The sequence below is a fragment of the Primulina eburnea genome, chromosome 8 (assembly GCF_022965805.1).
Source record: "Primulina eburnea isolate SZY01 chromosome 8, ASM2296580v1, whole genome shotgun sequence".
Classification (NCBI taxonomy): domain Eukaryota; kingdom Viridiplantae; phylum Streptophyta; class Magnoliopsida; order Lamiales; family Gesneriaceae; genus Primulina; species Primulina eburnea.
Genome location: NC_133108.1, coordinates 13954531 through 13969215, shown reverse-complemented (window position 1 = coordinate 13969215; position 14685 = coordinate 13954531). Strand labels below are relative to the sequence as shown.

General features: G+C 40.1%; 1 protein-coding gene across 1 annotated transcript; it reads right to left on the bottom strand.

The window, feature by feature from the left end:
* Positions 1 to 247: 247 nt before the first annotated feature.
* Positions 248 to 13936, bottom strand: LOC140839027 (uncharacterized). Its single transcript, XM_073205654.1, has 3 exons — positions 13009 to 13936; positions 1227 to 3122; positions 248 to 1034 (listed from the first exon to the last, which is right to left on the bottom strand). The coding sequence occupies exons 1-3, from the start codon at positions 13934 to 13936 to the stop codon at positions 541 to 543; spliced, it is 3318 nt and encodes a 1105-aa protein (XP_073061755.1). The 3' UTR covers positions 248 to 540.
* Between the last annotated feature and the right edge of the window lie 749 nt (positions 13937 to 14685).

Genomic DNA, 14685 nt, shown 5'->3' with positions numbered 1-14685 from the left:
GTTGATCCAGTGGTTATAAGAAGGTTGCGTGTATTTTTTTCATATAAAGCAATACATGAGTCACGTGAAAAAACACACACACGTGGCCCGTTACAACAATTGGATCCAATACTTGAGGACTTTCCAAAAATTTTTAAACCTAGTGAAACATCTCAAAATAAATGTCACGAATCATTATTATGTTGTGCATGATAACAAGTGTAATTACCATTTATTGATTACAGGACAAAAAATAGTCATTTATTTAGTATTGTAATGAAGGATACATAATGTCCTAAATTCATATCTTAGTTATCACATTAACTTGTGATATAGCTAAGGATCAGGTGACCAGAATAGGAAGATAAGATCTTACTAACTTGCCTTGAATGCCTGTTTTAAAAATTACAACACACAATCATTGCTTTTGCCTTTACTTGTATGTCACATCTACTCACTAGTACCAGGCTAGGGGCATAACTTGATTTTAACATGAGATGCTTTCTCAATTAACGACAAGTTATTATATCGTACGATACTATTAAAAACAGAAGGCCTCTGTTACGGCTGAGCTAAAATGTAGTGTACCGACTTTTCTTGTTCAAACAGATTCATTAGAGAATTCGAAAGAGCAACTAGAGGACCTTTGTAACACCAGATTCGCGGTAGTAGGAGTCCTGTGATTGCCCGATATATTTCCTTCAACAAGTCAGTGTCTGGCCTCACAGGGTCCACATGCCGGATTTCTTCGAGCATGGCCACAACATCTTTCATCATTGGACGATCATCGGGACGTGCCCCAAGGCACAGAAATGAGACAGCCAGTGTCTGTAGCATTTCATGCATCTGAGGGTCGGCTCTGCCCCTTAGCTTGGGGTCCAAAATATCAACTGGGTCGTGCTTGCTGTGCAAGTGGTCGCGAACCCATTGAACCAAATGTGCACCACCTGGCAACGTTGGGTCTAAAGGGTGCCTCCCTGTCAGAACCTCTAAGAGAACAACCCCAAAACTGTAAACGTCGCTCTTTTCCGTGATACGTTGCATCGAAGCATGTTCTGCGAGAGAAAATATCACAAATTCAAGTCAATTAACAAGATGATTGTTTAAGGTGGCGGAGCTAGAAATTTCGTACAGGGAGACAGTATCTTGTTTTTCTTATACACACGAAAATATATTAGTTTTTTTGAAACTTTAAAAGATGGGAAATGCTAGTGTTGAATCAAGAAACGGGTTTCAGGTATATCTACCAGGTGCGATGTAGCCATAAGAGCCAGCTAAATGAGGCCACTGACTCTGTTTCAGATTGTCTCTAACATCAGTTTCTCTGTTGAAAAGTCTTGCTAGGCCAAAATCAGCAAGATACGGCTCCATTTGATGGCCTAATAGTACATTCATGTCTTTGATATCACCATGTATGATCGGGGGAACACAGTCATGGTGCAAATATGCAAGAGCATGTGCAATTCCCAGTATTACATCGTTTCTAGCTTCCCAGTCTGCCTGTCCCTTGCCAGCTCCATGAAGAAGTGAACTCAAGCTCCCATTAGGAAGGTAATCGTAGAATAAAAGTTTTAGTGTCGTGTTTGAACCCCAGCCCAGCAGCCGGACAATGTTCTTATGTCTGATCGAACCAAGAGTTCGAATTTCAGAATCAAATGCTCCTGATTCTTCGGATGACCACATCTTTTTCACAGCTAGGGTCACCCCACTAGGAACTGTCACCTTGTACACAACCCCGGAGCTTCCAGTCCCAATGACGTTAGATGACGTGAGGTTTCTTATTATGTCCTCAACTGAGAACTCCATCTTCTGATACAATGTCATCTCCCAAGTGTCTGTTTCGATTGATTTATTCTTAGCCACTCGGGATCGAACTAGCAGGTAAATAGCGAGCAGCACAAGCACTGCACTGGCGCTGACAAGAATCGGCATCGCAATCTTCATGGTGGCTTTATCATGGCCTGAAGTACCCACGGAAGGGACAACTCCACCAGAGATGTAGAGATTTTTGTTACCTGCAAGGTCACTGAAAGGCAGCTTCCGGAAGAACGGGGTACTAGGCAAATTGCCTGAGAAGTCGTTGAACGACACGTTGAGGGACACAAGGTTTTGAAGGCTTTTGAGAATTTCAAGGTTTCCAGAAAGTTTGTTGTAGGAAAGGTCGAGAACTGCTAATTTGTCAAGATTTGAAAATTCCTCTGGTATCTCACCAGTGAATTGATTATTGCTGAGGTTTAAAGCGATTTCCAGTGATGGAAGTCTGCCCAATTCTTTCGGTATATAACCGAAAAAAATATTGCTCCCAAGATCAACTAGTTGTAGCTTATTGCAGGACATGATTTCAGATGGGATTCTGCCAGCCAGTTGGTTGTTCCCAAGATTGAGTTTGGTTAATTTGGTTAAGTAACCGATGCTAGGGGTTAGATTGCCGGTTAACCTATTGTCTGAAATGTCCACGAACTGCAGACATTTCGGAAGGGTATCAGGCAAAGGGCCGGTTAGCCCATTTGAGTGAAGATCAAGGAACTCAAGGTTTTCACAGCCGGAAATGGAAGGAGGAATGCCACCCTCAAGATGATTGTTGCTCATATCAAGAAAATTTAAAATTTTCAACCTTCCAATTTCCAATGGAACACTACCGCCCAACATGTTATCACTTATCCTTAATCTGTACAAATTCGTGCAGTTTCCTATATCAGGCGGTATAAAACCTGAAAGATTGTTGGCGATAAGGAGCAGTTTTGTCAGATTTGTCAACGTAAAAATCTGTTTTGGGATTGGACCGAAGAGCTGATTGTAAGAAAAATCAAGAGCCTGGAGATTCACACACTGGGCTAAAGACTCAGGAATCATGCCTGTTAAGTTATTCTTCCAGGCAAAAAACAGGTTCAAGCTGGTTAATTCGCCAATCTGAACTGGGATTTCTCCATAAAATTGGTTATTGTCGACTTCCAAATGAGTCAGGGCAGCACAATTGTGTATCTCAGAAGGTATAACACCGGATAGCTGATTGACACTAAGCTGGAGTTCCTGGAGCTCCAGAAGATTCCCAACACTCGTGGGTATGCTCCCTGTCAGTAGATTCTCCGACAAATCTACAACGCTTAAACCGCTGCAGCTTCCAAGCTCGGATGGGATTGTTCCTGAAAGCGGACCGGTTACGGAGGCCGGAAACGCAACGGAAGCGAAAAACAAAAATTTTTGAGACAAATTTTCGGCCCCCTCATTGTTTTTGTGCAATATTTACAAATAAACTAAAACCATGCATAGGATGATTTAGGATTTTTACCTATCAACTTCAAGAAGTTGATGATGGCTCCAACTTAGTTGCTAGCAACTAAGCTCTTCTTGGCAAGATAAGTCTACAAGCTTCCTTCCTCCAAAAATCAAGCCCACCACTTAGCAAGGTAAATCCCCTCAAGTTTTGCACTAGAAAAACTTGAGGATTTTTCAAAGAGAATGATTTTTGCTCTCCAAAATGAAGAACAAAAACTTGAAAATTTTTAGAGAGAGTGTAAGCAATATTTCGGCCAAGAGGTGTGTATGGGGAGGGAAGATTAGCCTTGGGTGTGTCAAAAAGTGATCCCATGCTTTTCAATATTTTATTCAAAAAGTAATCAAGGCTCTTCACCTCCCAAGCATGCAATCCCTACATGTCTCACTTATATATATTATATGGTTTTTAACACATTAAAAACCATAGACTAAATTTTATTATCTCAAACACATTTGAGATTAATTAAATATTACTTGATTTTACTCAAGTCCCACTAGTTAAATAATTATTTAAATTGAGCTCTACAAGACTCAATATTATTTAATTAATTCAACACTTGAATTAATTTAATTATTTAGACTCTACTAGGTCCACTAGTGTTTAATTAATTCAACACTTGAATTAATTTAATTTAGTCCACAACAATGTTTATGAAAATCACAATTTTCAACTACATTATTTACTTGGCCAAATTTCAATCTTAGGAACACTTCCATAAATTAAAATTTATATTTCTCTCATAGAAGTCATACTTCTAATTTTCTTTACGCTTATAAACACATTTATAAGCCGTTCAACACATTGAACTATTTTACTTCTCTTCGGGATTTACTAAGTAAGTACTTGTGTGGCCCTCAATGGTTCATTGATACAACTAGCCGTGGGTTCACATCTCAATGTGATTCGGACTAAACATGTCCTTATACGAGCATACCCCAATTGCTCCATTCTTACTTATCAACTCCTTGATAGTAAGAACGTCAGAACTCAAGTCTGATAGTACCCAACCAATCACGTTAAGCGCCTAGCAGCATCGCTTACGTGATTCCCTAGATATCACATGATAGTGCCTGCAAGAACCATTCAATTATGGTTAGCGTACAGTACGGTCCCTTCAACTCATATATCCCGACCGATTCGACAACTATTGGTCTATCGAGAGTTGTCAATGAATCGATACTATGTGTCATGTTGTGGTTGCATCGATGGTGTAATCTATGAAACTCCTTTCATAATTACCACCATACTCTGATCAGAGATTTCAACCCACAGATACATGAAAAACACATAGGATATCCATACCCGTAGGTAAGCGGTGAATCCCCGGCAACAATGCATCGACTCCTATATGTTTCGCCGTAACACCCAACCTTGCCACCTGATGACCCCATAAGAGTCGGTAAACAAGTCAAAGTGAAACGCTAGCATATAGAGTCTCAATGTTGTCCCGGGTCATAAGGACTAATGGTGTACAACCATAAACTAGGATTTTTCCACTCGATAAGTGAGAACCACTTGGAAAATCCTTTATAGAGGGTTGTTCAGTGCACTCTACCAGGAGCACCTATCTGCATGCTCGGACATCACAATGTCCCCTACCAATGAAACATGGTACTCACATCGCAGATACTAGTCTCTAACTCGAGCGGCCTTTATCCTTCTTAGTGGCGGCTGAATCGACTAGGAACGGTTTAGAATATACAGTATTCCAAATATGAGTTTCATGATACTCATCATATGAGCATCTCATATTCTTTCTACTATTTGTATATTCAAGGTCTTTATCTATGCAACTAGCATGGGTATAAAGATAAAGATGCGCCAAATTAATAAATTGAAATATTATTAAAATAAAGATCGTTTATACAAAGAGTTTCATTGTGAACAGTCGGCCAACACTTGGCTCGACGTGCACCTACTCTAACAATCTCCCACTTGCACTAGAGCCAACTACCTATATACTTTAGACCCATTGATTCGCGATGCTTCTCGAACGATGGTCCTGGTAAAGGCTTAGTTAGTGGATCAGCAACATTATCTGCGGAGCCGACTTTGTCAATCACGACATCTCCTATTTCCACGATCTCTCTGAGGATGTGGTACTTTCTCAATACGTGTTTGGACTTCTGATGAGACCTTGGCTCTTCGCCTGAGCTATGGCTCCCGTGTTGTCGCACATCACCGGGATAGGAGCAACTCCATTTGGAATGACGCCCAACTCTTGGACGAAATTCCTAATCCAAACAGCCTCCTTTGCTGCAGCCGATGCAGCAATGTATTCTGCCTCAGTGGTGGAATCCGCAGTACTGTCTTGCTTGGAACTCTTCCAAGAGACAGCACCACCATTGAGCATGAATATGAATCCGGAGGTTGACTTCGAGTCATCAACATCGCTTTGGAAGCTAGAGTCAGTATAGCCTTCCAATTTTAGTTCTCCACCCCCATAGACCAAAAACAACTTATTGGTCCTTCTCAAATACTTGAGGATGTCTTTCACAGCTTTCCAGTGTGGAAGACCAGGGTTGGATTGATATCTACTCACTACACTTAGTGCAAATGCCACGTCAGGACGTGTAGATATCATCCCATACATGATACTACCAATGGCTGAAGCATACGGAATTCGTGTCATCGCCGCTATCTCTGCATCAGTCTTGGGAGACATAGACTTGGATAGGGACACGCCATGACACATTGGTAGATGTCCTCTCTTGGACTCATCCATCGAGAACCGCTTCACGATGGTATCAATGTATGTGGACTGGGTGAGACCAAGCAATCTTCTTGATCTATCTCTATAGATCTGTATTCCCAATACAAAAGATGCTTCACCCAAGTCCTGCATTGAACTTACTTGCTAACCATATCTTTGTTGATTGCAACATTCCTACATCATTCCCAATGAGTAGAATGTCATCAACATAAAGAACTAGGAATGTCACAGCACTCCCACTGACCTTCTTATATACACAGGGTTCCTCAGGATTCTTAGTAAAACCAAACTCTTTGATTGTACTATCGAATCTGAGGTTCCAACTCCTCGATGCCTGCTTAAGACCATAAATAGATCTTTGAAGTTTGCATACCATATGCTCACTTCCGATAGATGTGAAACCCTCAGGTTGAGACATGTAAATTTCTTCCTTAATATCCCCATTAAGGAAGGCTGTCTTAACATCCATCTGCCATATCTCATAGTCATACCATGCAGCTATGGCTAGCAATATCCTAATGGACTTGAACATCGCAACTGGAGAAAAGGTTTCCTCATAGTCAACACCTTGCCTTTGAGTATACCCTTTTGCTACCAATCGCGCCTTGAAGGTCAATACCTTCCCATCCGCCCCAAGTTTCCTCTTGTAAATCCATTTACACCCTATGGGAACAATTCCCTCAGGTGGATCCACGAGATTCCACACTTGGTTCGAATGCATGGAATTCATCTCATATTCCATTGCTTCAAGCCACTTGGATGAATCGGCATCCGATAACGCTTCCTTGAAAGTCCTTGGATCACATCCAAGGTTAGGCTCATCATGGCCCTCTTCAAGAAGCAGACCATACCTAACAGGTGGTCTCGAGACTCTCTCGGTTCTTCTAGGAGCTTGTATCTCCTCACTTGGCTTCTCGGGTGTGGGTTCTACAACTGTGGGTGTCTCTCGAACCTCTTCGAGTTCTATCATCTCGCATTTTCTATCTAATAGAAATTCCTTTTCCAAAAAGGTTGCGTTCCTAGAAACAAACACCTTTGTTTCTTGGGGATGATAGAAATAATATCCAATGGAATTTCTTGGATATCCCACAAAGTAGCATAAAATGGATCGACTATCCAATTTATCTCCCACTGTCTGCTTCACATAAGCAGGACACCCCCATATTCTAAGATAAGAATACTTGGGAGGCTTACCCATCCATATCTCATATGGAGTCTTGTCAACTGCCTTTGTATGGACATTGTTCAACAACAGTGCCGCTGTTTCAAGCGCATATCCCCAAAAGGATGGCGGCAACTCCGTGAACCCCATCATAGACCGAACCATGTCCATCAAAGTCCGGTTACGACGCTCCGAAACACCATTTAACTGTGGTGTAGCGGGCGGAGTCCACTGCGAGAGAATCCCATTCTCTCTAAGATACTCTTGGAACTCGGCACTCAAGTACTCACCACCTCGATCCGATCGAAGTGTCTTGATGCTTCGTCCCAATTGCTTCTCTACTTCACTTCTGAATTCTTTGAACCTTTCAAAGGCTTCAGACTTGTATTTCATCAAATACACATACCCATACCTCGAATGGTCATCGGTAAAGGTGATGAAGTAGGCATGTCCATGCTTAGTGGTGATGCTAAGCGGACCGCACACATCGGTATAGATCAAATCCAATAACCCTTTGGCTCGCTCCGCATGGCCCTTAAAGGGAATTTTGGTCATCTTTCCTTTTAGACAGGATTCACAAGTCGTGAGAGCATTAATATCGGACATATCAAACATGCCAACTCCCACTAACTTGTTCATCCTTCTTAGGGATATATGACCTAATCGAGCATGCCATAATTGTGACGAATTAAGAGTATCTTGTTTGCGCTTATTTGTTGTTGTTATCGTTTGGACATTGTTAAGTGGAATATCTTTTAATTTTAAGGTGTAGAGATTGTTTTCAAGTTCACCGGTACCAACTAAACATTCATTCTTGTAAATATTGCAAACACCTTTGCCAAATAAACAAGAATATCCATCAATATCAAGCATAGGAATGGAAATAATGTTTTTAATCAAGTCTGGTACGAACAAAACATCTCTTAATACAAACTTAAAATCATTGTTCAAAATTAAACAAATATCTCCTACGGCTTTGGCAGCAACTCTTGCTCCATTGCCCATCCTTAAGAAGGTCTCACCCTCTCGGAGCCTCCTACTTCTTCCCATCGCCTGCAAGTCATTACAGAGATGTGAGCCACAGCCGGTATCCAATACCCAAGAAGTAGAGTTAATCGAGATATTTACTTCAATAAAGAACATACCTTTGCCAGAACCCTTCTGCGCAAGATATTCCCGGCAGTTACGCCTCCAATGTCCAGGCTTCTTGCAGTGGTGACAGATGTCAACAGTCTTTTCAGCCTTCACTGGCGCGGCTGCCACAACGGGACTCGGACTCTGCCTCTTCAAGGGCACGCTCTTCTTGGTACGCTGGAAAGAACGCTTCTTTCCCTTCCCAGGTGGACCGGTCTTCGTGCCAGATGAAGAGCCCACATAAAGAACCTGCTTCTCCTTTTTGATGGTGGACTCAAAAGTAACAAGCATGTTCACCAACTCTTCAAGGCTGGGCTCGAGCTTGTTCATATTGAAGTTCACGACAAAAGGATCGAAAGAGCTAGGCAGCGACAGCAACAATACATCCGTGGTCAACTCCGATGGCAAGATCAAATCCATGCCCACGAGCTTGTCCACGAGCCCAATCAACTTTAGGCCATGCTCATGGACCGAAGTCCCATCTCGCATGCGTAAAGTGATGAGCTCCTTTACTGTTGCATGCCTCAAAGGCCGAGTCTGCTCTCCGAAGAGCTCCTTGAGGTGCATATGAATGTCAGCAGCATTCTTTGCATCCTCGAATCGCCTTTGCAGCTCATCGTTCATTGAAGCCTGCATATAACACTTCGCCTTCAAGTCATGGTCACACCATTCCTTGTAGGTCTGCAATTCCTCAGGAGTGCAGCCTATAGGAGCCTCAGCAGGGGGCGCCTCAGTCAGTGTATACGCGATCTTCTCCGAGTTTAGGACAATCTTTAAATTTCTTAGCCAAGTGATATAGTTTGGTCCGGTTAGAATGTGTTTTTCGAGAATGACGGAAAACGGGTTGCGAATTGATGACATGTCAAAGATTGTACTGAAAAGTAAAACAGATAAATGTTAATGACTATTTTAAAATATTTAATAAAATATAAAGTTTGGACTTTTACTTTATAAATAATCGCTCCCACTGTTTTGACATTTTCACTACCCTCTAGTGAAAACGGGAAACACTTTCCTCAGTAGGTACGTAAGGTCCAATTAGCGAATTGTGATCCCGAATAATATCGGCCATCACAACTCCTAAAAGGTAGTTTCCAATTGCATCGCCATGCAACCCTCTACGTATTCTTTTGTCTCACGTTTGATTAGGACCCAATAATATGACGTCGTTCATCTTTACGTGTCAAGCCTAACCCATCGATATTGAACCTTAATGGACGGTCGCCATGAGTTCCCTCAATAATATGAGCCGAAATCATGGGAGTTCCACGTAGTTCACATCACCATGTCAATGGATGTCACAGCTTTCCGGCACCCAGGGCCCCCTCAATAATATGAGCCGAGCCCCGAGTACGGGTAGCGTTCATCATGCATCCATTGTCGATGGAAGACAAGGAAATTATAAACAAATTTATAATTCCCCTTTTCGGACTTGATATTAATTTTGAATCTTATTCAAAATGAGGGTTTTTAATTTTGAAAGGTCTCATCATTAATTTTATTTTAAAAGCTCGCCATGTTTGATCGTATGTTTGCCGGATTCATGCAACTTTGTTATTATAATAATAATAACGCACATACTCATTATTTATAACATATCATGCATATATTATAAATAGAAAACAGTACAAGGATGATCAATTGCCCCAAAACTAATGGCCCGTGTGAGCCAAACACGGGCCTAGGTCCAATCCTAGGGTAAATGCACGGGATGCAATGCAACTATACTATTACATTAGCATCCTATATTACATGTCTTCGATCTTCATAATCACCAAGGCCACCATCTTCCAATCTTGATCTTCCCCTATTCTAATATTTACAATTAAATATCCATGGCACATAGGGATACATCTCATGGGGGGTGGGAACGGGCCATAAACCAAGCCCACTTTATAAATTGATAATTATTACAATCATACAACACAAATATCCTAGCATACACCTAGCAAATTGGGCTTGGGCTTTTGATCATCCTTCATGCATAATATCACATATCATACACCATCAATTAATTATCACTATAATTAATTGATCCAACATTATATATCTTGATCCAATCACTAACCGCCACAATTATAAATTAAATTAACAAAGTATACAAACACCTTTGTCTACTTTCAAATTAATTTATTTATAATCGAATTTCTTGTAAATCACAATTTACTATAAATAATTAAAGTCCAACTTCAATTATTTATTTTATGAGAAAATATGTGCAACAATTGTAAATTTAAACTTAAGGGCCCAAAAACCATTTTTCACCAAAAATATTTAGGCCCATTTAAATTTCACAAATTATGTTGGCCATCCAATGGCCCAACATCTCAAGGCCCATGACACTAAGATTGTCCAAAACACTTTTGGAAACCCTAGCCGTCATCGCCGTCGCCGGAGCTCCGTCGCCGGATTCCGGCAACAACAAAAAAATTTTTTTTTTTTATTTTGAAAGCTGGACTTATTCGGGCAGCCCCTCGGGCTGCCCTTTGCTGCCCGAAATTTCAGGGCAGCTCGGGCAGCCCTCGGGCAGCAACATGCTGCCCGAAAAATAATTTTTATTTTTTTTGTTTTTCTTCAAAATTTTCGGCCCTTGAGTTTTCTTGCACAAAAAAATCTCAAACGGTTAGAAATCGATCTCAACATAATATTATGCAAATATTACACAAAAACCGTAACCTTAGCTCGGATACCACTTGAAAGCGGACCGGTTACGGAGGCCGGAAACGCAACGGAAGCGAAAAACAAAAATTTTTGAGACAAATTTTCGGCCCCCTCATTGTTTCTGTGCAATATTTACAAATAAACTAAAATCATGCATAGGATGATTTAGGATTTTTACCTATCAACTTCAAGAAGTTGATGATGGCTCCAACTTAGTTGCTAGCAACTAAGCTCTTCTTGGCAAGATAAGTCTACAAGCTTCCTTCCTCCAAAAATCAAGCCCACCACTTAGCAAGGTAAATCCCCTCAAATTTTGCACTAGAAGAACTTGAGGATTTTTCAAAGAGAATGATTTTTGCTCTCCAAAATGAAGAACAAAAACTTGAAAAATTTTTAGAGAGAGTGTAAGCAATATTTCGGCCAAGAGGTGTGTATGGGGAGGGAAGATTAGCCTTGGGTGTGTCAAAAAGTGATCCCATGCTTTTCAATATTTTATTCAAAAAGTAATCAAGGCTCTTCACCTCCCAAGCATGCAATCCCTACATGTCTCACTTATATATATTATATGGTTTTTAACACATTAAAAACCATAGACTAAATTTTATTATCTCAAACACATTTGAGATTAATTAAATATTACTTGATTTTACTCAAGTCCCACTAGTTAAATAATTATTTAAATTGAGCTCTACAAGACTCAATATTATTTAATTAATTCAACACTTGAATTAATTTAATTATTTAGACTCTACTAGGTCCACTAGTGTTTAATTAATTCAACACTTGAATTAATTTAATTTAGTCCACAACAATGTTTATGAAAATCACAATTTTCAACTACATTATTTACTTGGCCAAATTTCAATCTTAGGAACACTTCCATAAATTAAAATTTATATTTCTCTCATAGAAGTCATACTTCTAATTTTCTTTACGCTTATAAACACATTTATAAGCCGTTCAACACATTGAACTATTTTACTTCTCTTCGGGATTTACTAAGTAAGTACTTGTGTGGCCCTCAATGGTTCATTGATACAACTAGCCGTGGGTTCACATCTCAATGTGATTCGGACTAAACATGTCCTTATACGAGCATACCCCAATTGCTCCATTCTTACTTATCAACTCCTTGATAGTAAGAACGTCAGAACTCAAGTCTGATAGTACCCAACCAATCACGTTAAGCGCCTAGCAGCATCGCTTACGTGATTCCCTAGGTATCACATGATAGTGCCTGCAAGAACCATTCAATTATGGTTAGCGTACAGTACGGTCCCTTCAACTCATATATCCCGACCGATTCGACAACTATTGGTCTATCGAGAGTTGTCAATGAATCGATACTATGTGTCATGTTGTGGTTGCATCGATGGTGTAATCTATGAAACTCCTTTCATAATTACCATCATACTCTGATCAGAGATTTCAACCCACAGATACATGAAAAACACATAGGATATCCATACCCGTAAGTAAGCGGTGAATCCCCGGCTACAATGCATCGACTCCTATATGTTTCGCCGTAACACCCAACCTTGCCACCTGATGACCCCATAAGAGTCGGTAAACAAGTCAAAGTGAAACGCTAGCATATAGAGTCTCAATGTTGTCCCGGGTCATAAGGACTAATGGTGTACAACCATAAACTAGGATTTTTCCACTCGATAAGTGAGAACCACTTGGAAAATCCTTTATAGAGGGTTGTTCAGTGCACTCTACCAGGAGCACCTATCTGCATGCTCGGACATCACAATGTCCCCTACCAATGAAACATGGTACTCACATCGCAGATACTAGTCTCTAACTCGAGCGGCCTTTATCCTTCTTAGTGGCGGCTGAATCGACTAGGAACGGTTTAGAATATACAGTATTCCAAATATGAGTTTCATGATACTCATCATATGAGCATCTCATATTCTTTCTACTATTTGTATATTCAAGGTCTTTATCTATGCAACTAGCATGGGTATAAAGATAAAGATGCGCCAAATTAATAAATTGAAATATTATTAAAATAAAGATCGTTTATACAAAGAGTTTCATTGTGAACAGTCGACCAACACTTGGCTCGACGTGCACCTACTCTAACAGTTCCGACCATACTATTATGCCATAATAGCATATTCCGAAGCATTTTGAGTCCCCCTATCTGACTTGGAATCGAACCCGTGATCGAATTCTGATACAAGTACAGATTCTGCAACTCGCTGCAATTTTCAATCTCTTCTGGGATTGAACCAGACAGCATAGATGTATACATTGCTATTGTTTGAAGCTTTTTCAGCATCCCAATTGACGCCGGCAAACTCCCAGAAATGCTGGTTTCTGCAAGGCCGAGAATAACCAAGTTGCTGCAGTTTCCAATCTCCCAGGGCAATTCACCCTCCAGATTCTGATTCCCCCCAGCTCTGAATGCCTTGAGATTTCTCAAATTCCCTACAGTCTTGGGAATCTCACCGCTGAGCTTATTGTCAAAGAACATAAGATTCTTAATCATAGTGAGATTCCCAATCTCCATAGGGATGCTACCTGTCAAAAGATTTGTATCAACGGACAAGTCTTCAAGCTTGTTCAACCTGCAAATTTCAACTAGAATCTCCCCGACAATGGAGTTATCACTAATATCAATCGTAACCAGCTCAAGATAATCTCCAAACTCTTTCGGGATCGTGCCGGTTAGATTCGTAGACGAAAGAACCAGAGTATTCAGTAACCTGAGTGGCTGGAAATTTGAAGGCAATGGACCTTGCAAGTCTATTGCTTGCAAGATAATCTTCACCACGTCGTCATTGGAGTTGCAGTGTATGCCATACCAAGTACAGGGACTGCGGTCTGAAGCACTCCAATCCGCAAGAGCATTCACAGAATCATTCAATCCTTTCTTCCATGTCAACAGAGCTTGGCCCTGCTCATTAATGGCGGAACACGAAGTAAAGAAAAGAATAACGGTGAAAGAGTAGAAGACAGGAAGAAAAGTGGAGGATTGGTTTCTTGAGGGTGCAGCCATTGCTGCAAAGAGAGAAAGAGGAGGCGAGGATCAGTTCTTTGGGATTGTCGAGAGGCTGAGGGGGGAACCCCATGTTTATTGTTTCCTTTATAGATTGAAAGAAAGAAGAAGATTTGGATCCAAATCCACTTTTTATTATTATTTTTCTATTACTGTATCATTTTGGTATTTATTTAAATGAAGATGGTGATGCATATAGGTTCTTTTGGTTTTTTACACCTAAATTTAATCCATCTAAAAATGTATTATTAAAATTTACCAATTTTTTTTTTTCGATTGAGTTGTGATGAGTTTGTTTCAATCGAGTCTTAAACTCATACATTCATCTCAAATTTGAAACTTTGTTGTCACATAGTTTATAAATATCAATTTTATTTTTTGTGAGACATAATAAAAAAACACTTATATCTGGGTATATAGGTGAATGATCATTGGTTAAAAATTAGTGTCTTGATCGATCATAGAATTAAAAAAACATAGAATGATTGGAAATTTCAGTTGATTTGTCATTCGTCACATCTTGCATTTATCTATCTAGTTTTGTTTAAAGGGTAAATTGCTCATAAATCCCTAAACCCAAACTCAACTTGCCCCTAACTCCCTACACCTCAAAAACTCTCTTTTAACTCCCTAACACTTTAAAATGGACAAAAATACCCTTATTCTTATTTTGATTTTAATTGATCCTCCGCGCTTTCCAAATGATATCAGAGCGAATGGTTAATTTATTTCAAACACAAATTTTATTA